The following is a 22,938-nucleotide window of genomic DNA, read 5'->3' on the forward strand; positions in this document are numbered from 1 at the left end:
TGGTTTTCTCCTCTCCATTTTCTTCTGTCTTTTCTGTGTTCTTTTTACTCATTGTGGAGGCAAATGCATTGGTTTTATCAATAGGAAACAGTGGGGAAGTTTCGCTTCTTTGCACAGTGTGAAAAGGCATCTTAGTATAAGGTTTGGTTTTGACTACGGGGAGATGACCGACTTGTGACGGAGTCGATGATGCTGATTGGTCATAGATGAACAGTACGGAATTATTAATGGAATTAATAATGAAACTTGAAGAAAATGCATTACTTACTGATTCAATGCAGAAGCTTCTTAGTTGGTGTTTTTATGTAAAATTATGCAAATGAAAAAAATATAAACGAATCAATAAGTAGGACAATAATAGATTTTTATCCGATTAACTCGGTACTTCTAGTAGGTTTTGACTTGGTCTCTCCGTCGCAATAAAGCTAAACACGCATCCCCTCTCATTCATTGCTCCGCCGGGAAACTTCTACATGATGAACTTGGACATTGTCCATAGCCCCTGGTACCACATTTATCTAATTGAAAGAAGAGTCAATTCAAACTAGTACTTTGAAAGGGACTGCAAAAAGAATTTTCTTCTTCTTATACATAGGGAGGGTGGCCAAAGGGAAAGAAACAGAAACTCAGAGAGACCCATGGCTCTATCTATTTTTTGTTCTCGACTTGTAATAGTTATAAGTACGCCCAAGCAAAACCGTGCTTCACTTTCCGGGAAACGCAACAAGCAGTAGCACCCTGCTGGTCTTGTTTTTTTATCAGATTTCTCTTTGATTTGAAAGTTAAAGCACAGACTGTTGCAGTTAGGAGAAAAAATTGAATGGGCAGGGTGATACGACAGAAGGCTTTGCTGCCAATTGCCAGACAATAGGAACAGCCAGCTGCTGGTGAGTTGGCTGATCAGCTTTTGCAACAACTTCCCATATATTTCCAACCCAGAGGCCCAAGAGAATTACATTTGACAACCAAGCAAAGATCTCAACACACTTCAAGAAATTTGATTCGTTTGGACAAAACAAGAATACCCTATCTGTAATTTCACTTTTCGTTTAGCAGAAATTGATGATGACAAGCATACAAGAAAACACTGGAACGCTCTTTCCCCTGGTAGGGCTAGCCAGACATCCAACTAATCGCATCATTCATCACGTGCAAATAGCAGTTATTAAGATGCAAATGCCAAAGGCCATCTGGATTCAGGAGGCTCAAAAACCATCCACCCTGCACACGTAATGCAATAGCTGCCACTGCTCCTGTCATCATGATATTTCCATAGAATTGATATTTACTTAAGACTACATTTCGAAGGCCGGTGCATGGGATGATAGACTTGGAAATATAGAGAGAATGGAACACCATGAGCACCAAAAAAGAAAATTGAGAGGAACAAATGCATCAATGATCATATATTATACAACAATTAAATTTACAGTTAATGGGGTGGACAATGCATCCCCGATTCCCTAAGACTAAAAACGAGGGGAAAAGAAGAAAATTCACAAAATTGGGAAATTTATGATTCACTCACACCCTTCAATTTCCTTGCTATAAAACAGAAACCTAAAGTAGTTGACCAGGAAAATGAAAATGTTTTCTTAAATTTTTTTTCTACTCTACAGTTATTTCTAATATAGTGGTAAGTCTTGGTTTTTTATACCTTCGAAGTAGCAAAGAAGAGCACACCACGCTTACAGAAGAAAGAGCCATGCAGGCACCAGCTGCCCATGGTGGCAACTTAATCCCTAGTGAAGGAAAGAAAAGCCCAGCAGCAATTGGAATTGCAATCACATTGTACGCCATGGCAAAAACATAATTCAATCGTATTCGAGAGAATGTTTTCCTGGAGAGATCAATGGCTGTGATTACATCTTCTAAATTATTTCTCATCAAAACATAGTCTGCAGCTTCTATGGCAATATCTGTCCCTGCCCCAATTGCCATACCAACATCTGCAGCTGCTAGAGCAGGAGAATCATTGATCCCATCCCCCACCATAGCAACAACGCTTCCATCTTTCTGAAAAGAACGTACAACATCGGCTTTTCCAGCCGGCATTACCTCTGCCCTCACATCTTGGATGCCCACCTGTCCAAAATCCAGTCAATTAGATTAATGCTGAACAGATATTTTAACAATCTACAGTCTGCACAGCCTCTCATATTGTGATCTCAATTTTTTTGTAGGAGCAGATTAGATACGTTTGCCACTTACATCTAACCAATAAATACCAACACAGACACACCAAAGACATACCATTTTCTACTGCTTCTTATACCAGATTGGAAACTAAATTTATCCGATGCAATATTAATGATTGAATTCAGATAAGCAGTATTTCAACAGGAAGCCCATCAAAATAATATAAATGCATGTATGCATACAAACCTCCCTAGCAACAGCCTTAGCTGTCCTCCAATTATCTCCAGTGACCATGACAGGTCTGACACCCATTTTCCCTAGGCCTTCCACAACCACAGCAGCTTCTCTCTTCAATGGATCTGCCACTCCCAAAACTCCAATCACATTACCACCGTAGGCTGCAAGTATGCCTGTCCTGGCACTTTCTTCCAATTCCACTACAAAATTTTCTACTTGAGTAGGAATGCTAACACCACTGTCTGTTAGCAGCTTCCGATTACCAACCTGTTCAGCAGCACCACTTTTGGTAAGAATAACAGGACAATTTCTCAAGCCTCAGAAATTATAAATAATTATAACCAAATACTCACCAGTACTCGCTTTCCATCAATAAAACACTGAATTCCCCTTCCTGGCACAGCAGAGAACTCTGCTACATCAAGAAGCCAAGCAGGAATGAGGGATCCTTTGCTGCTATTTTGGGCATCTTCAGTTAGCGAATTCTCATCAAAGAAATGGAAGTGGCGAGCATATTCCACTATTGCTTTCGCCAATGGATGTTCACTGCTAGCCTAAGCAATGAGAAGAAGGGGAAATTCAGTAACTGTTGAAATGCATAAAAGAAGGCTCTTCCGTGCCTCTCAATGTAAGTCTGTATTTTAAATGTGCTCTTTTGGGAGTAGCAGTCCTACTCATGTACGACTTGAAACGAGAAATGGTACAAAAATAAACAGAGAGAGGAATATTGTTTTGAAACTAGTTAGGCTATTAGAAATTACCTCTGCGGAAGCCACCAGTGTAAGGAACTCTCCACGATCCATCTCTGAGAAAACTTTAGCAATTGTGACCTTCGCTTTGCCCTGGGTTAAAGTGCCAGTTTTATCAAATATAACATACTTGACCTTCTGAGCTCTTTCCAACGCATCCCCTCCTTTTATCAAAACACCATTATTAGCTCCAACCCCTGTTGCAACCATGACAGCAGTTGGAGTGGCCAAACCAAGAGCACAAGGACATGCAATTACCACCACAGATATTGAAAACATAAGAGCGAAAACAAAGTAATTGCCATTTTCTGGTAGCCACTCCTTTGGGTAGGATCCAACAACTCCACCAACATACCTACAAGCAATCAACGGAAGAATCCCATATCAAATGGTGGTCACGAACATTTTATATCACAAAATAAGCCATTCAGATCTTACCATCCCAACAATGTGAACAATGCCAAAGTAACAACAGTAGGAACGAAGATGCTTGCAACCTGCAAGCCATAGAAACCTAGAGTTAAGGACAAAATACAACATGCAAGCAAGATAACATAATTGCCTCTAAAGCTTCAGCAACAACAACCATGTTCTTCCTCCAACTTAAAGCCATGACCTCGGACATGCCATCACATTAAACATAAATCTTTAATACCAAAATATACTAGAAAAATCATGTAAAGTTAGAGAAAACTTACAAAATCAGCAAACTTCTGAATAGGAGCTTTGGACATCTGGGCTGTCTCAACCAAACTAATTATCTGACTCAAAACTGCTTCAGAACCTACTTTGGTAGCTTTTATGTGAAGAGCACCATGTAAATTTATTGTTCCCCCAATAACTGGTGAATCAACCTCCTTCAAAACAGGTGCAGCTTCACCAGTTACCATGCTCTCATTTACATGACTTGAACCCCATACAACAACACCATCTGCTGGAAGTTTTGCACCAGGAAGAACTTTTAATGTATCGCCAGGCTGGATTAACAAAGCATCTATTTCCCTTTCTCCAATAATGTTTCCACCTGCAAAACCAATAAAACAGAAATCATTCAGTTCTTCATAGTTCTTCAATTTCATTTTGGCACTAAGTATGACCCTAATTAAGACCATATAAAACTATCAATCATTTTAAATAAATTTTCTTAAACAGCATCAAGAACAAGAGTGAAGTCCTAGACATACTTCAAACTACATTTACAAAATAAAGAAAAGCTAAAGATACCCATACCTTTGTCTTTAACTACCAGCAATGCTGTTGCTGGTGCAAGTTCTACTAACTTCTTGATGGCATCTGATGTTTTCCCCTTCGCAAGACATTCCAAATACTTTCCCAATAGTACAAATGTTATCAGCATGGCACTTGTTTCAAAGTACGTTGGTGACCAAAAACCTGTTACCGCACCATATAGAAGTGCACCAACAGAGTAGAAGTAAGATGCTGAAGTACCCAAGGCAACCAAAACATCCATGTTAGTTGAACCATTTCGAAGAGCTCTGCCAGCTGCAATGTAGAAGCGCTTGCCAACAACAAATTGAACAACACTTACTAATGCCCATTTCAACCAATCACCCATTAAAAAAGGTCCACATCTCCAGAGCAAAAAGGCATCCAACAACGGTATATGGGGACAAACTACTCGAATTAGAAAGACAGGAATCTGGATCAGCAAATGCCAGCAATTAGTTTGAAAGAAATAAGAGAGAGTGGGACCTCCTGATCAATAATTTTCAATTTTCATTGTATAATAAGAGAACACATTTCTGTGGCAAGGCTCCAGGAAAATGCAGCCATATAAAGGCCAAAAGGCAAGACTATAATTATGCATTCATGTAAAGTTTCGACAGTTTCAATAGAGACTCTTAGAGTCTTTCTCTTTAGTTTGTCAAAGACATATGTTCAAGAGGAAAAATAAATGCTGCAACATAGCTCAAAAAAATAGAACTAGTAAAGAAGAGACATAAAATACTTACACTGAGAAACAAACTGGAAGTAAAGAGCTGGAACATATTTGAGGTTTCTTCAACATCTTTAGTAGTCATTCTTGCATATGGGTTCGTGACATGTAGTTTGAACTTCCCACCACTTCCTCCTTCAATCCCATCAACTAAAGATCTTGAACTGACAACTTCAGGATCAAAGAGAACTTCAAGTTCTCCAGAAGTTCTGTCAAAACGATATTGTCTGACCCCTTTCAAGCTGCTAAGTATGCCTTCCAGAAGCTGTAGATCTAAATCATTAATTACACCAGCAACCCCCAGTATGATTTTATTCTGCTCACTACTCTGTACAAGTGAGGCTTCAAAACCAGCATCTTCAATTGCATTGACTATATCATCTTTACTAATTACAGTAGGATCATACTCAACTTCCCCCAGTGAAGTGGCCAAGGCAACAACTGCCCTTTTAACACCAGGAAGATTTCTCAAAATACCTTCAATGGAGTTGACACAGGCCGCACAGGTCATACCCCCTATTGTAAACTGCCCCACAAGTGTTCCACGTGGCTTTGTTCCAGCATTGCTGGGTTCAGGTAGAATCTCTGCCTCAAACCCTGCATCTTCAATGGCATTCTTGATGTCTTCATCCTGAATTTCATGGAAGAGTTAGAGAAAAATTCAGTTCATACAAGACCATTTTCAAAGTACATACATTTGATTCAAGCACATGCATTGAACCCAAGACAAATAAGGGTTTCAAGTACCAGGCATAAGACTATAGTAGAACCCCACCCACCACTCCCAAAGAAGAAAAGATACCGTTCATCTTTTTTATTTTTCTGCTATCGAGCAAAAAATACAGAAGCTGTTCAATAGTTGCATTTTAGCCAAATATGCATTTCATGACTGAAAATAGGTGAAAGCACAGAATAAGGCTTCGGTCCTCCTCTAACTGCACAAAACATATATACTACCATATTACAGTCTGACGTAAAACTTTCTCCCCACCAAAAATTAAAGATAAAAAATTCATTAAATAGAAACCCTTTTAGATGAAAGAACGTGATAAAGTAAACCTAACAGAGACGCCATCAGTTCAAGAAGTAATAACAACGATAAATAACTTTAGCCTAGATTCAATACTATTACTTTAGCAAAATGTAATTAATGATTTCAACACCAAGTGAAAAGCAAACAACTATAGATGCACCACCATGTCCATGTAGGTGTTCTCTGTGTGTGTGTGCGTGCGCGTGCGTATGTGTGTGAGAGAGAGAGAGATCAAACATCAACAATCATCAAAAAGGTCTTCGTCAATTCCAATTAAATGGAGCAACTAATGATTCAGACACTATAAATTGATGTAGTAACCATGATGAAACATGGTCTAAAAGTCAGAAATCATGATCATTCTGTCACAGAAGTTGGCTACAATTAAAGATAAAACTCAGATATAGCATTATAAAAATTAAAACAGAAGAAAGAAAGCTCTACATCATATAGCTAACAAGAATATACTAAAGCAAAAGTATGTGAGCGAAATATAAATGAAAACAGTAACTTGAGGACTTGACGATACATGAATTAAGCCAATTTTAACTACTTGAAAACCGAAGACCATAATCGAAAGTCAAACACGGAATGAAGTAATTAAACTAAATTTCTCGAATTAAGCAAACCCAACAACCTTAATTAAAATAAGAAAAAGAGAGGAAAGAGCAATAACCTTAACCAAAATAGGATCAAAAACAACGTCAGCACGGTTCTGCAACAAAGCCACGGATGCTCTGCAAACCCCATTGATGCTCTTCAAAGCCCCCTCCACGGAATTGGAGCAGGCTGCACACGTCATCCCCGTTACACTCACCTGAATTCTCCGCATACCCTCTTGGATACTCCCCGAATTATCATCTCCGTCGTCGTATGAATCCAGAAGCCGCGTACCTTCCTCCATGTCGACGGAATCGTTATCGGAAGGCGGCGATCTCCTGCCACCGGCCACCTGCGTGAGCTGCAGGTCCCTCATGGTCGGCGACATTTAAGGTACACAACCAAAAAAAAATTCAACGGAGATGAAATTCACGACAGAGGAAGAGGCAGAGAGGAAAGTAGAGGGAAACAAGTGAAATTATTATATGTATTTATAGAAATGGAAGATATTACTATAACAATAATAACAATAATAAAGAAGATATAAAAGTAATGAAAGTGTGTTAGGAGAGATTTCCGAGGGAGATGGTGGAGACAGCAATTTTTTAACTAGAAAAGTTGGGATGGGGTTGGGTGTTTCCACAACTACCAAACTGCCCTTATGTTATTCGCGGAATCACCGTTGGACCACCTTTGTACTTGGCAGATACTGTCGAAGTTGTACTACACTCATGGGGATGTGGGGCCCTGTCTTGTCTGGGATGTAACACCCGATCAAAAATCTATTACGACGACCTACTAAAACAAAAGTCGTTAACTTAAACCAGTTAAAACATACTAGTATTAACTGATTAACTTAAAACTAATAGAGTAATTAAGTAAGTAAATTTGTATTTTCTTATTAAAAATTTTTGTGAGGGCGTGGCAAGTGAAAACCAGGGGCGGAAGGCGGTCATTCTGCCCCCGAGCGACAAATGCGAGGCGTAGTCGTTGTGGAAAAAGTCTACTGTTTATACTTAATCAGCCACCAAAGATGGATTAACTAAAAACTTGCATCGATATTGTCATTTACATTTGATGATTACAAGTCCTGTTTTCAGACTCGTCCATGATTTCAAACAAAGGAAGAAATCTGCGGACGATCCTTACCTCATTATTAATCATATTAGAGTATAATAATTGAGGATGAAAAAGTAATAAATATTTTCTAAAATTGAAATCTTGTGCTTAGCTCTTCTACTTCTAGATTTGCTCAAACCCTCCGTAGTAACTTTAAAAGAATATCAAAAGAAAAACAAGTCCCACATGGATGAGATGAGGGATGGCCATGGGAATGGACAGTAACATGAGTACGAGACAACTACAAGCTAATAATTTAAACTAATCCTGATTCTGATTATAATTATTGTAATAATCGACACCTGATTAACGTGTTAATAATAGATTTATAATTGTGTAGAAAGGGTCAAGAAAGGAGGAGACTGAGGGAGAGCCAAACCCCGAAAGAGAATAAGAAATGGTCGTTTCGTTCGGCCTGAACCATCTTTTGATTCTTTTCAGATCAGACACGGTAGCCGCCAGGTGGCATTGACCGCCTTTTACGTTACGTCTCCTGCCCTTTACGTTATCGGTCAAAACTCAAAACCCTTTCTTCTCCTCTTTTTTTGGTCTTTATTCCATCTTCTCGCAAAGGTTTTCTTTTTCTGTTCTGAACGACCCATCTGTGTATATGATATAATGGCAGCTTCTTCATGCCTCGTAAATTTTTGTTGCTTGAAGAATTTTACTGTTAACTTTTATAGGAGTTGACACCATTATCTTCTATCACAAAGCTACCATATATATATATATATTAGCTTTTTGGGTCACTCCATTCAGCAATTTTCACAAGGCAAACTTCAGTTCATTGTAACAAAGCTTTGTTGGAAAGATGACCCTACTCCCACAAATTGATCAGGCAAAGAAACTAAAGTTATGAAAAGAAGAACAATCATGCACGTATGACGTACCAGGACAGAAAAGAAACAAAGCCAACATCAAATATAATGGATTTCCAAGCATGGTTCCATATCCTCTCGTTTCCCCCACCACTTTCATGGCTTATTTTGGCAGTGGGAACCATAATTTTCACGATTTGTCACGCACCTTTTTTTATTTTTCAATTGCGTCCTAGTTTCACTCTTCGAAGACTCCAGACTCAATCAGTTTCAATAAGTTTTCCACATAACGTATAAGAAATTAATCTATTTGGGATTCTAAAATTTTCTTTGAGTTGATGTTTTCATCAATAAAGTATATATGAAAGAAACAATCACAATTAAACAAATAAAAAAGTTTAGAAGTTTCGAAACTCTCGGGTAGTCCACTTCGGCTTGCAAGTTCAATATTACTCGCACACTTATTTTAAAATTTTAAGTAATTTTGAACTTTGAATATAACTATTAGACCCGAGCAATCAATGGATTAGGCTTCAAATTGACACTTTTCACATTACTAAAAATAGGATATTTTCGTTTAAATTTTGAATAAATAAAAGTGTCTCCTTAAATGTAACCTTTTGAATCATTATAAAATCTAAGAAAAACTAGCAGCTAGATTTTCTGTCGATAGTGCAACATATATATGAAGTATGATCATGTTGCTGAACTAGTCCATGATTTTCATCAATATTGCACATCCCAATAGGTCCCTAAATACTATTTTAGACAAGTTAATTTGATCCAAATTTCGTTCATTCTATCCCCATCTATGCTTAGATATGGAATTTGTCATAAATATGTATAATATATATTATGCAAAATAGGAATGAAAATCCAATATTGCTTGGCGGAATGGTATACCTACTTGATATATATCAGTTGCTTAGGTCCTAATTTACTCAAATTAGGAGTGGAATATGTACTATCGAATTGTGCTATATAAGGCTACGACCATCCAAATGGATGAAGGGGCTAGGCTAGTTTGGTACTTGTCGTTGGATGCATAAAATTTTGGGTATTATTTACCCAAACATCAATCGCAACAAGTAGTCACCTAATTAATATTCTATTTATGTACATTAGATAGGTCACATACCAACTCCATCTAGAACTCGAACTAAAGAAAGCTCCATCCCTACTATTTTTGTTGAGGGGGTATTATTTATTTCATAGTTGAAGCCAAATTAATAGAGTGATATGGACGTTAAAGAAATGAATATTGTGGAAAATATAATAGAATAATTGATCAAAGGGGTTTTGGTTTCTGTGATAGGGCGGTCAAGGGGGCAGTTGATCCGCTGGAGGTTGGTGCAACGTCATTGGAACAATATTAGTTATGGTTCGGTATCACTCGTCTGTCCACCAAATTCATCCCCTGGTATATATGTTAGGCTTTTGCTAATTGTCGCATAGACGTCAACTTTTGGTACAAGAGAGTTTTGGAACAACAATAATCTTCTGTTTCATTCCATGTCTCTGTTTTATGTCTTTTTTATATTAATGTATTTTTATATTAATTACTTGATTTTATTATTTAAGTTTAAAATTTAGAATTTAAGAATTAAGATTCTTAATTGATTATAATATAAAATTGAACATGTGATAGAAAATTAAAAAATATGTATATATATATATCATACGGGTATTGGAATATAACTCCGTACGTACCAACTCCAATATGTTGTTTTATCATATTTCATGACACTTGGGGTTTTATAGTAGTTGGGGTGAACAAAGTAAGGAGCTGTTGATTCAGTGAAGCACAAATTTAAGTTGGTGATGGCGTCTGTCAATTGGCTGTGGAGTAGCAGAACAGAACAAATAGTGGGCTTCTCAAAGGTGCGTGAGGAAAAGGTTTTAGCCATAAAAAACCTGATTGCGGGGCTTTTCTTCCCCAGGAACCCTATCAAAATCAGGAGGCAAAAGGCATAAAAAGCAAGCTAGCTTTTGGTTATTGGAATGGGTGGTCACGATGTCTGTGAGCAATTTTACTATTATAAAGACAAAGGCAAGCAAAAACAAATTAAAGCAAGTGGATGGATCGATCATCTTTAACGTCATAGTTAATATTGGAGGTTTCTTTCATGGCTGCATGCATGACTTTGCTTGTGTGACCAGCACTCACTGATCTCGCAGTGCTTTCCACGCCTTAATTGGTTTGTCACGAAGATAATGGCGATCCATTCCGTGCCATCTGAACAAGCTACTGTTGTAAAAATGGGTGAGAAGTTAGGTAAAAACTCTTTCCTTTTTAAATTAAACAAAGAGATAACAATGTTTCTCACTTCACCTATCATTAAGGTTTAAAGAATCGCTTCTCAATTCCTTACATTAAAGGGAGTTATACCCAGAAAAAGGAGGAAATCAACACTGAGTTCCACTACAACAAATCGTGTTTTTCTCGACAAAAAAAAAAAATAATTCAACAGATTTTTGGCAGATTATCGTTGAAAGTTAATTTTATTATTTTGTAATAAATTTTCGATGAAGTTTACGGATCAAAAAATTATGATTGAAAATGTTTGGGACGTCAAAAAATTTTCATGCTGTCAAATTTTTTATAACATATTTCGTTTATTGACAAAATATTCCGTCAAAAAAGTCATCATCCACGGAATATTTTGTTGAAATATTTGAAATCCTGAAAGAAATTTTTGTTGTCCCTTTAAGGGAAAAAAAGAAACACCCCTCTTTGCGTAATAGTGCGTTTGATTTCAAGTTTCAACCTGGTGCAAATAGAATATTTGTGCAGCTATTTCAATTTCAATATAATGAAGTGTAAATTGAAAAACTATAGATCATTTTGAAAATATGCACTAGTTTATATATCCTTTTTCATATGAATAAAATTGCAAACGGAAAATTTGTAAGATTTTCTCCATGTAATTATAGGGATTTTGGTACAAATTGGTAACATATGTTTCTAAATCCAAATCGAAGTGGGCCAAAAAAGTTGTCCTTACTGATGAAGGATCTCAATTATCCATATCTTCCCAAATTGCTAAGTGGATTTTCTAATGGGTCTTCTTCTTCTTCTCTGGGCTTCAATTTTTGGGCTTTTGGACATTCACACAAGCATGAGCTTGTTGGGATTAGGATAGGGTGAAGAGTTGGTGGTGGAGGAGCAAGGAAAAAGCAATTCAAAAAGATGTGACGTTGAAGATGCTAGCCAACAGGTCTAGGAGCAGAAGCTACCTACTAGTAGAGTTGCAGAAAGATTAGAAAGGTTCATAGGGTAACAGGGAAAGGAGAGACCAATGGTCAAAGCAGTCGGACAATGATAGGTTCTGGGTATCTGAGATGTTGGGTCCATTTCCACCTCCGTCTTTCTTCTAACAAGATTACACACAGTGTGACAAAAGGATGCCCATTTGTTTTTCTTTTCACACATCACGTTGCATTGCGAATGTGAAAATATCCCAAGGCTGACACAATCAGGAGAGAGAGAGAGAGAGAGAGAGAGAAAACCAAAACAAAACAAAGTTTTTGATGCCAGTGGTAGCACTGCTGCCTCTTTCATCTCTTTCTCCAGGTCTCTCTGGGTGTCACCGTTTCCTTTCATTTGCTTTTATAACCTTCATTCATCAGTTATTCACCCAAACCTGCCCTTCATTTCCATTTTCCTTATCGACAGGTTTAGGCTTTATGCCACAATTCCCCCACCAGGTTCGCCCCCCCCCCCCTCTAGCATCTCTTCATGCAAATGCAAGCGGTGTCTGCACATGCCACAGCCTGTCATTGAATTGATTTATCCATTAAGAATAATTCTTAAACTGCAGTTCTATCCTTGCTGTAAATCTTTGAATTTTCATATCTTCAACTCAAATTTTATGTGTTTTAGATCCCTTTATATGATTTTGTTAAAAACCACCTAGTTTTAAAGCCATAATTAGCACCTGTGAAAGCTATGATCTGCCAGCCAAGCAAAACTTTGTGAAGAACAATTATATATCATTACACCTGCACAAATGTCAGGTAAGTCAAACGATGATGGGGTAAAGGAGAAGCAACTTGAAAATATCCAGTGGTTACAAGAAGGTTACACAATAAGCCGCCAAGAGGCAAGTGAATGAGGAGAGAGAGGGAGAGAGAGATATACTGCAAGTTGCAAAGGCTGACAAGTTAGGAAGTACGACAGGGATGGATGATACCTAATGGGATGAGATGGGACTGAGCTTTCTTTTTCTCCATCTTTGTGTCTCAAGAAGCCAATCTCAAAGTCCCCCAGCTACCGTTGTTTGTGCTCAGATACTCTGCAGGGGTTAAATAAGTCTGTTACCCCTTTCAGTATTTTATCATATATTTTATTGCCTATGCAAAACATATCAATCATTGGCAACTTGAGCCAACGACTCTTGATGCTCTGCGGATTTACCCCAACCCCAAATTCTTGTTCCTCTTTTCCTTCAAATTTTACTCTCTCCTCTCTTAATTTTCTTGATACCCAGAAACCATACAACGGCTTCTGTGTTGGTACAGTAGTCGTCCGTTCTTCTGCAAATGCTGTCCAATATCAGGTCAAGTCTAGGCCCTACTGTTTCTCTAGTGCCCATTTTTTATCCCTCTGGCCACGCAGACCAGTACCACTTTGCCCTCTCCATTCTTTAGTTTCGTTTGCATGCTGATGATTTCTGGTAACAGTGGCACATTCTTTTACAATTATATTAATATTGTAAAAATATTGGTAAATTAAATCCAGTGACGTTTTGGCGTCAAATTACTTTCTCTCATTTGCATTTCCATCCATACAAATTAGAGTTATCTATAACATTAACATATGAATTTTATTTACTGAAGAGCAGGTCACGTCATGTGGGTTCCGTACTTGAATAATTAGCTGGAGAAAAAGCAAGGGTCGACCATGGTGAAGATAACATGCATGCATCTCACGCTCTTTCCTTTAAATTTATTTTTTTGTTATCCAAAATTTATTCCTTCCTTCAAATTATATAAACAAATTGGTGAATGAGCATATCACATCCGTATAATTGTGTCAAAAGAAGAAATGACAATACATTCAACAACTCTTACTCTTTCTGCAATTTGGACTCTCAATTTCGGCTCTTAATTTGCTATATTTTTCTTTGACATTCATCATAGAGTACATGTACATATTTGCACTTGAACAATCCCATGATTGGTTTTGAGTTCCTTCTTTGAAAAAGGATTTGTTCATAGTTGCTTTCGAATTTGCCGAAGTTCCTTGAGTTTAACTAAATTCTCTGTTCAATCTTCGTGAAGAAATATGCTAATAGTTGCATGAACTTGGATAGACAATTTCGTAATAGAAGCACCATGTATGTGCTCGGACTGAACATAAACATATTTTGAATGTTCTAGGATTAAAGGAAGAGAAAGTGGTAAACTATTCATCCAAACACACAAGGCGAAAGGGTCGTAGTTTCTATGAATTCATCCTGGAACGAGTTTTTTTGTTTTAAAATGTGATTAAAAAAGTAAAAAAATTTATTGTTATGAGCTCCAAGATATGAAGAGGGAAAGAAAGAAGGAGCAATTGAATCCCGAGGGACTAATTGAATTGGGTTAAATGAATTCAATGGCACCAAAGTTTGAAGTTGGACAGTAATCGGCATTGGGTAAAACAGTGTGACCAATTGAAAAGGTGGCCTTTATTGAACATGGAACCTGCTGCCTGGTGCCTCTGCCAAGTCCCACCACACTAATTAAACCAATTACCAACCCTGTTGGTTTCTCTGCCTTGCGAATGTTGATTGGAGCACTCCCGAAAAGGTGAAGGGGGGAAAAAGGAAAGCCCACACTGGTGATTGGGTACGATGACCCTGCATCACAACTAGTCACGAGCCTTAACCCTGATTGGCTGCCTAATCTCATTTTGAAGGCCTTGTTCCTCAGGTGAATGACATAACCATTATGATAACAAAACAAGGGCCTCCTAAATCAAATCAATCACAGCCCTTTTTAGATTTCCTCCAACTTATTCACCTCGGAAGCCACACACCACATTACTACTCTATTGCTTTATTTATTTGGTTAATGCTACTACTATATAATTGTACTGCCTTGGAATGCTCATTGAAGGCCCCGTGAATATACTCCTCTGCAAATATGAAAAAATTCTACATGGGAGTCCATAATTTAGGCCCATGGGCTCCTTTTTTCTTCGATTTTTCTTTGTTTATTATTGTTGTTGTTGATTCAGCCAGCCCCCTCTCCATTTTTTCACATGAACTCCACATCTGAAAATACCTTTATCCCACTATGTGGCGTTGATCATCCTCATCCCAAGTCCCCTGTTTTAACAAGAGAAAGATCACATGGTTGACAAATATTTGATAGAATTTCAATAGAAGAATCAGTGCAAGGCTGTGCACTGAAAGTGGTTTGGATATTTTTTGACGCAATTCATTAATCAGGGAATTAGTGAAAGGCAAAAAGGGATAAATTTTGTTCCAAATTAAGTGGGGGTGGCAATCTCTGCTGCAGCTTCAAAGGTGCAATGGCGTTTAACAAATTATGGGAAACTTTGGGGGCCTGTGATTATGGCATTGCCACCCAATCCATTAATTATAGCTTTGGTTTCATCCCGCTGTGCATCCAAACCCGACTGTTTGCTAACATCATCGGAAAGAATTGCTTGAGAATTCGGGAGTGAAACAAAAGCCCATATTACTCGAAGTTGCATGAGAAGAGAGATCATACATGGCCACGTAAAACTGCCCCCTCCCTCCAGCCTTGGTGTGCTTGTTGTCCTGGCAAAGCTCTGCCTAGGTTTTTACACTTTTTATTGTGGCAGCCGGATTAGAATGTGACAACCCATGTGATTCCTCTGACTCCAATCTATCAATGAATGTGGTCCTCTTCACATGTTGCGAGCCATACACCACTTTCCATGTGGCATCACTTCCATCATTTTCGTTTTTAAAATGTTTTCTAAGACATGACACGGACTTCTCTCTTTCTCCCCCGCTATTTCATCCCTTGTTATATACTAACACAAACAATTGACTTTTTCCATCTTCATTATACAAGTACGTTCATTCTGTCTCATCAAACAAATATATATATAAAAGAACAATTCATAGAAATTTGCATTACCCTATTCTTTTAGTATTGTTGCAATTACTAATTTGGGGTCTTCACCTAGAATGTCATAAAGAAGAAGCAATCAAATTGAGGAGAGATTCAACAAACATCTGTAAGAGCATTAGAGAGAAACAAACTGATAAGATGAAGATTTTTTGTTTGTTTGTTTGTTTGTTTGTTTGTTGGGAGTTGAAAGTTGAAACTTGAGAGATTCCAAGGGCTCAGCACAATGGTAGAGAAGCATGTGGTGGGGATGAAGCTGATGCAAAAGGCCTCGGGTTTAGTGCAGCGAAGGGCAGGCAGCAGGTAAGCTAAGCATATCACTCTTTGCTGGACTCTCTCTGTCGAACGAGTGAGACACCACTTAGCAGCCCCCCTTGATTTTCACAATCAAACACAAACAAAATACTAACATTTCCGGTATACAAACCCTTGTGTTTGCATTTCAGGATTCAAATACCCCATATCTGAAACCAGCTAGCTTTGCTAATGCTAGCCCGCTTTCCGCTTTTGGAAGCAGTGGTGCTGCCTTCCATTCAAACTTATCTCAGTTCATCTGCAATTGAGATTGCCTCATTCACCCATCTATCTTTTGAACAACATATCTCAATACGTAGCTAAGGCTTTTGGGTATTGTAAAATAATATCTAGTTCTAGGATACTAAAACAGAAGTTAATTAGTAAGGAGTAACATGTAAGACATAGGTGTAGTAAGAGAAAAACAAAAACGTACGGTTGGACACAATTCCTTAACAAATGTTGTTGGTTGGTGTGGGTGTTATAGTCCGCCCTGGCGATGTTTGTCTTCTGAATAGGATGAAGGAAAACGTGGCAACCGTACTAAGATCAACCCCGTACACCATATAATCTACCAAAGCCCTACATCACCTGCCCTATTAACTTCTCACTCTACCATGCCCCAACACCTACTTTATTGAATTTTACCACTATCCTTTCATTTTTAATTAATTTTTAAACCAAAAAAATAATAAAAATCAAAATATTCTATTCATGTGAACCATAAAATTTATTATAATGTATTTTTAATTTTGTTCAATTTTAAATAAACAAAAATAACAAAATTGAGATAGGTCATTTGCCAATTGCCAAAGCATTGACAAACCCTATTAATTATCTGAATTGACTCTCAGCTCTCCCGTGACCCGCTTTCATGTCTTCCAAGCATTTCAGATTACATGTCACTTTGCACCTAATTAACCCTTTCTTTTCTTATACATAAAATTTTGTCTTAAAAATATCTCGAAAAGAAGGGCAGGAATGCTAAAATGAACAGAGTTGTTACTCTGCATTGATAACACAATAAATAATTGCGGAATGACTTTGTATTGAATAGGGATGAGTGTGGGAAGGCAAGTACATCTGATTTTGACTTGTTCAAGGTACGTTTTCCTTCTGATCCTTCAATTCAAAAATATATGATTGTCCAGTCATGTCATTTGCCTTCATTTTAGTCTTTACGACACTCAACATCTATGTTCTTCCTTGTACATGATATTTAATTGTTTCCAGCCTCTCAGCACAAAAGAAGATAGCAAGCATGTTCACCACCAAGATGATCACAGTATTAATGATAATATTTCATGTTACGAGAAGAAAAATCATTGAAATAGGAAATATTGTTTTTTCCTAAGCAATGCAAATTATAATACAACAATCCATTAAAGTTTTGAATGAAGATAAAATACTTATCATATATACCGCAAGTTCCATTACATGAACACAAAACTGGTGGGAGTCATGAGACTATCATCAATCCACCTAAGTCAGTAATGGACATGCCCCATGCCAATTCTGATTGAGGGGAAAAGAGACCAAAAAGGGAGAAAATTCCATCACTAGCTCGAATCAAATATTAACCATACTTAAGCAAAGCTTAATTAAACCATGAGCAACCCCAGTAGCACAGAGTAATGAACATGTAGTGAGATGTAAGGCTAAACAATTTTTAATATTCTACTTTTTTATTTTTGAGTGACTGCCAAGATTGTTTTGGTTTTTTAAGACAGAGGAGCCCTTTGGGGAGCACCCTTCCTCTTGTTGCTGAGGGAGAGAACAATGCCTCCAAGGAAACCACTGCCCTTTTTCTTCTTCCTCACAACCTGGGTATCTCGTACTGAGATTTCTGAATTGGCTACGGTCTCGTTGGAACACGATGATCCTTTGTACTGCAAAGGGTCCTCTAGGATGGAGTTTGGAGTGATTTGATCGTCGTCAGTGAGCTCGGGGCCGTCCACTCTTAACCCCTCAAATTGTGAGAATGCAAAATCTGATTCATCAATCTTGTTTAGAATGGTTGACAGATCCTCCCCTTGATCCACCAAGTGATTCACCTGCAGAAATTCGTGCATATATATTTTCACTAGCTATAGTTACCCATAAAGCAGCATCAAGACAAAAAGAGGGGGTTGGTTGGTGAAATTAAAAGCAGGAGATGAGGGAGGGGAAGCCACAGTTTTAATATGGTAAGAGACTAGCTAGAAAGGGAAACGCATGTCAGCCGTGTTCTTGTTGCTATCACAACCAATTTATAGGGACTTATTGCAAGAGTCTGCAGCTAAATTAAGACATAACCATAGCAGGAAATTCTCTAGAACTGCAACTAAACATGACCTTAGAGCTTAGGATATACTTTTAGAAACGGTGAAGGATGGGTATACAGCTGCTGCTGCTGAGTCAAGAAAAAGAAGATTGTTTTGAAAAGGACAAACATTGAAGTAAGAAATGGACCTTGCATGAGAGAGAACAGAAGTGGAATGGCTCCTGGAGAATCCTGTCACAAGTGAAGCAAATGTTGGCAGAGCCCTTACATGACCTTGATTGGGGCCTCTGATTCAAGAATATCACTTTGGCACCATTTATGGTGTAGGGCTGCCAAACAAAGAAAAAGATAAAATACTAATTATAGTTTTCACATTTACAATTATTGTTTCTCTGTCATCCAGCATATCAATATCATACATTTCTCCTCCTCCTCCTCCTCCTACAAAGTATAATTTCTGTTCAATTTTGCAAAGTACCTGAATATAGGAACATTCAATAAGCTTTTCAAGATCTCCCAACCGAACCACATCGTGGTAGACATATCTTCTCACCTGTCACATGGTGCACATTCAGAACACACAATAAAAAAAAAAAGACATTTCCCGTAATTCAATTCAAACATCCCCATCATGATCTGATTGAATTACCAATACTTTTCATGCCCAGAAGCCTCAAAAATTAGCACTAGTACAAAGCAACAAAACTGAATTATGAATGAAAGTAACTTAACTGTAAATGAACAAGGTGAATTTGAGTCCTGATGTAACTAGTATTTTACAATTCATGGTAAATTTGATACTAGTAAATTGTGTCTCCTGCCATATTGGAATCTAGGTGAAATTTTAGGCAAGGCAACCAGCAGATTTAGAAAAATGAATTTAGGTATGTCGAGAATAGTAAATTAGTAATGACCCTTTTTTCTTTTGTCAAAATAAAATAATGGGGGGAATTGAATTGAGAGAGATATTGGGTCAAACTTTCACCATCTTTGAAAGCAACAGCTGAGAAACCTTTGCAGAGAAAATGGATAAAAAAGAAATCTTCCATATATGGGAAACAAACCAAATCCAAAAAGTTGGAATCAAGGAAGCACATGATAAACCATTTCTAGAATGCCATACCACCTTCAACAAAAATTTAAAAATCATAATCTGGAACAAGGTGGAGTGAATTAGAGATTCTTGGAAGGAATTAAAGACTGATCAGCAAGTTTTAAGAAAATAATTTGCTGAAATCTAAATTAATATGCAACAAAGCCAAGTAAACATAGCTAAAATTTACTAATCTCAGTTGTATTGTGGCACATATGTTTCAAGCAATAAAATTAAACACTAACTCTGTGAGTTGTAACACACAAAAGACAATTGCATGAAAAAAAAATTCTGAAAAAGGATAGACTAGAATATATCAGAAAAGGGTTTGAGTGAGATTTCAGTGAAGCACCAGAAACTATTGAAATCAGAGACAGAAGAAGTACCATCAGTTATTATCAGCTTCCATCAGAAAATAAAAACATGTTTCAACAAGAGAGTATAGGATTGAAAGAAAAGAAAGAGAAATGTTGAAAAGCCAGGAGTAAGCAGGATAATCAATTCAATTGAAGAATTAAAGCATAAAACTGTTTGAAAGCTAACTGAAAGGGAATTATAGTAAAATTGTCTTCAACTTCAAGAAAAAAAAAGAATTAAAAGTAATTCCCTGTGCCCATTGCATAGGTGCCCATGAATCCTGTACAGAGGCTAGAACAGCCTGGGATTGTATTCAGAAAAATCTTTTTCTTTTTCCTGGTACAAGTATCCATATAGAATTCAAGAGTTAAAAAGAATTGAGGTCTGTAACTAGTGAAAAAGTATAAGCAGAGAACTGATTTAGGAAACTAGGCTACAAAAAAGAAAGATTTGAAAGACAGAGGGGGAGAAAAGAGAACAGATATGTATATGGTGCAATTTGTTGATTAAAATTGTTGGAACTTGAGGCTGGCAGGCATCAGAAACACTGAAAACAGTAGCCCGGAAATGTATCTGTGAGCAGAAAATGAAGTGAGGGGGATAGAATTCAGAGAATTTCTCAGGTACCCACAAAAAAATTGAGGGTGACCAGCAAAAAGGAACTGGCTTTTGCAAAAGGCAAAGAATGAAACTTGCAGAATTATGTGGGATACATGCACAGTAAAAGTGAATAGTGAATAGTACTAGTATCATATGCGTTAAGTACTGATGATATATATGCAAAAGATATTGAGTAGTGAGAACCTGAAGGAGAGGGTGAGAGCGATGAGAAGGGAGGCAGTGGGGGCAGATGCTAAGGCAACACAGCAAGCAAAAGACGTTCTTCTCGTTCTTCCTGCGACTCTCGTGGACCCCACAAACCCCAAAGAATGTCTCTGCCATCAATCCCTCTAGCCATGCAGGTTTCACCACCATTTCCATTAACTCTCCTTCTCCTTCTTCTTCTTCTTCTTCTTCTTCTTCTTCTTGGCCAACAGGCAACAGTAACACCACCACCCCCACCACTTCTACTATCTAGCTAGTATTAATGTAACAAGTGTTAGTGTTTTTCTCTATTGCCATTATATAACTTTCTCTCTCACGCTCTGAAAAAGAATTTTAAGTTTTATATATTCAGAATTGGTACAGATTTTGGTTTATATAATTTGAGAGCTTTGTTTTATACCATGGTGAATATTGAAAACCCAATGCTCTAGTGCTTTCTTTTAAATGTGTATATATATATATATATATATATATATATATACTTTAAGAAGAAAATACAAAACTGAGTTTGTATCAGTAATATTTCTACATGCTCTGGCTATGTATACAGTGTACACACACCGAAGGAGGTTCCAGAATTATTGTCGTTTCTATCTATTTAGTCTCTAACAGAGGTGGAAGAGAGAGAATGAGAGACCGTTTTCTCATATTCCTGTCCTTCTAAAGACAACAATGGAGATTAACTGAGACAAATAATGGGAAAAAAAATCCCAAAAAAAAAACACAATCAAAGCTGAATTCTTTGAATTAATGGACCCAAGCCAGACTATACTAGCATTACACTGACCCAAAAACAAAATAAAAGAAAATAAAATAAAAAAAAAGCGCAAAACACGCACTGCAGCAGTCGTAGTAGTACTTTGTAATTTTCGTGGAATAAAAGCTTAGAGAGAGATGGACAGTGGTGACGTGGAATGATGGTAATGGCGGGAAGACAGCCCACCAATCTGCACTCCCCTCTTTCTTTCTCTGCGTACGATGGTACTATACCCTACACATCATCCCTCCTCGGCCCCGGCCTTTTTCCAAAGCTATTCGGCCACCCCCCTCTCCTATTTGAGCACTCCATCGTCCTTCTCATTTTACCCAATTACCCCCCTTCCATGCTTCCGACTAAAACCCATCCTTCCGTACTTATTTTTTTCATAACTTTACGTTATATATATTTTTTTAAAAATTATTAATAAAAATAAAATTAAATATAAAGCATTACTAAACACGCTATATAAAATTATACAATAGATATTAAATGAGATATTAATACCAGACAGATTTTTGTTCCTTCAGTCAAATCTTTATCTCCTCCCTAAACCATTAAATGACAAATTGACACCCTCATTTTTCATTACATGTACAAATTTCCTTACCCTAATTAATTTAACTATACTACAAAACATTTATTTTAATTTTTATAAAAAAATCAAAAGGAATAAACATTTGGAGGCAGAAAGAATATTAAGGATAATAAACAATCAAACCTACCAACATCATTTAATCAAATATTGGGTTTAGAATGGTGGTGGTTGTATGGCTGTGGATAGAAATGTGGCATGTGAGCAAGATTAGTTTGTCTCTTTCAGCTTTAGGTATACACTAACAGTAGCCTTTACCTCGGTTTCTAAGCACTTGTCATAGGATGAAAAAAATGTCCCTGGTTATGGTTTGGCCCAGTGTATAATGTTGCTCTGCCAAATTCCACCATTATTTATATTCATCGAATTGCTGAAACGACATTTTTCTATTTATTGATTGACTCAAAACACCAAATTGTAGTCATGGTCCTCAATTAATTTTGGGAGCTGTGACCCTTTTTGATTCTTTTTTGAAATTATTTATTATTATATAGTCCCTAAAACTCTCCCCTTTTTACTAAAATTGGTACTGGATTATGAATCAGGTGCAACCCCAAAAGTGGTTTAATTGTTAAATATATATATATATAGACATACAAAGTAAATGGCAGCACTAACACATTAAAATAAAAGGGGACACCAAGGTAGATTTGAGGAAAGCTAATTAATTGGGAGATTAGCTTTGAAATTAGCACACATCTGAATAATTAGGATGATTACCTTCCTTGCTTAATGTGTTCAACGGTTTAACATTTGGAAATTTATTTTGCGTTCAATTTATATGTTCCATGGCGGTATAAAATTGGATTATCTCCGTAGTTGATAAGGTTTTATTTTGAATTTACAGATTTCAAGACTTCATTTTTAAGGTTGCGATAAAGTTTTCGTACGAACATTTAATTTTAAAACAAAAAGAACAGATCATAATATTATAAGTTAATTAACTTTATTGAGAGTTTAGGATTCTGATTTCATGAAAATTGTACATTTTG

The 22,938-nt window shown here is 37.1% G+C and overlaps 2 protein-coding genes across 2 annotated transcripts; both read right to left on the reverse strand.

Moving 5' to 3' along the window:
• Positions 1,378-7,270, reverse strand: LOC18607024 (copper-transporting ATPase RAN1). Its single transcript, XM_018116084.1, has 9 exons — positions 6,792-7,270; positions 5,099-5,713; positions 4,356-4,785; positions 3,824-4,149; positions 3,564-3,622; positions 3,138-3,480; positions 2,730-2,930; positions 2,386-2,643; positions 1,378-2,085 (listed from the first exon to the last, which is right to left on the reverse strand). The coding sequence occupies exons 1-9, from the start codon at positions 7,101-7,103 to the stop codon at positions 1,609-1,611; spliced, it is 3,021 nt and encodes a 1,006-aa protein (XP_017971573.1). The 5' UTR covers positions 7,104-7,270; the 3' UTR covers positions 1,378-1,608.
• LOC18607025 lies at positions 17,439-21,004 on the reverse strand. Its single transcript, XM_018114722.1, has 4 exons — positions 20,574-21,004; positions 18,798-18,872; positions 18,508-18,648; positions 17,439-18,110 (listed from the first exon to the last, which is right to left on the reverse strand). Exons 1-4 carry the CDS (start codon positions 20,748-20,750, stop codon positions 17,778-17,780), a joined length of 726 nt encoding a protein of 241 aa, XP_017970211.1. The 5' UTR covers positions 20,751-21,004; the 3' UTR covers positions 17,439-17,777.

Source organism: Theobroma cacao, chromosome 2 (assembly GCF_000208745.1).
Source record: "Theobroma cacao cultivar B97-61/B2 chromosome 2, Criollo_cocoa_genome_V2, whole genome shotgun sequence".
Classification (NCBI taxonomy): Eukaryota; Viridiplantae; Streptophyta; class Magnoliopsida; order Malvales; family Malvaceae; genus Theobroma; species Theobroma cacao.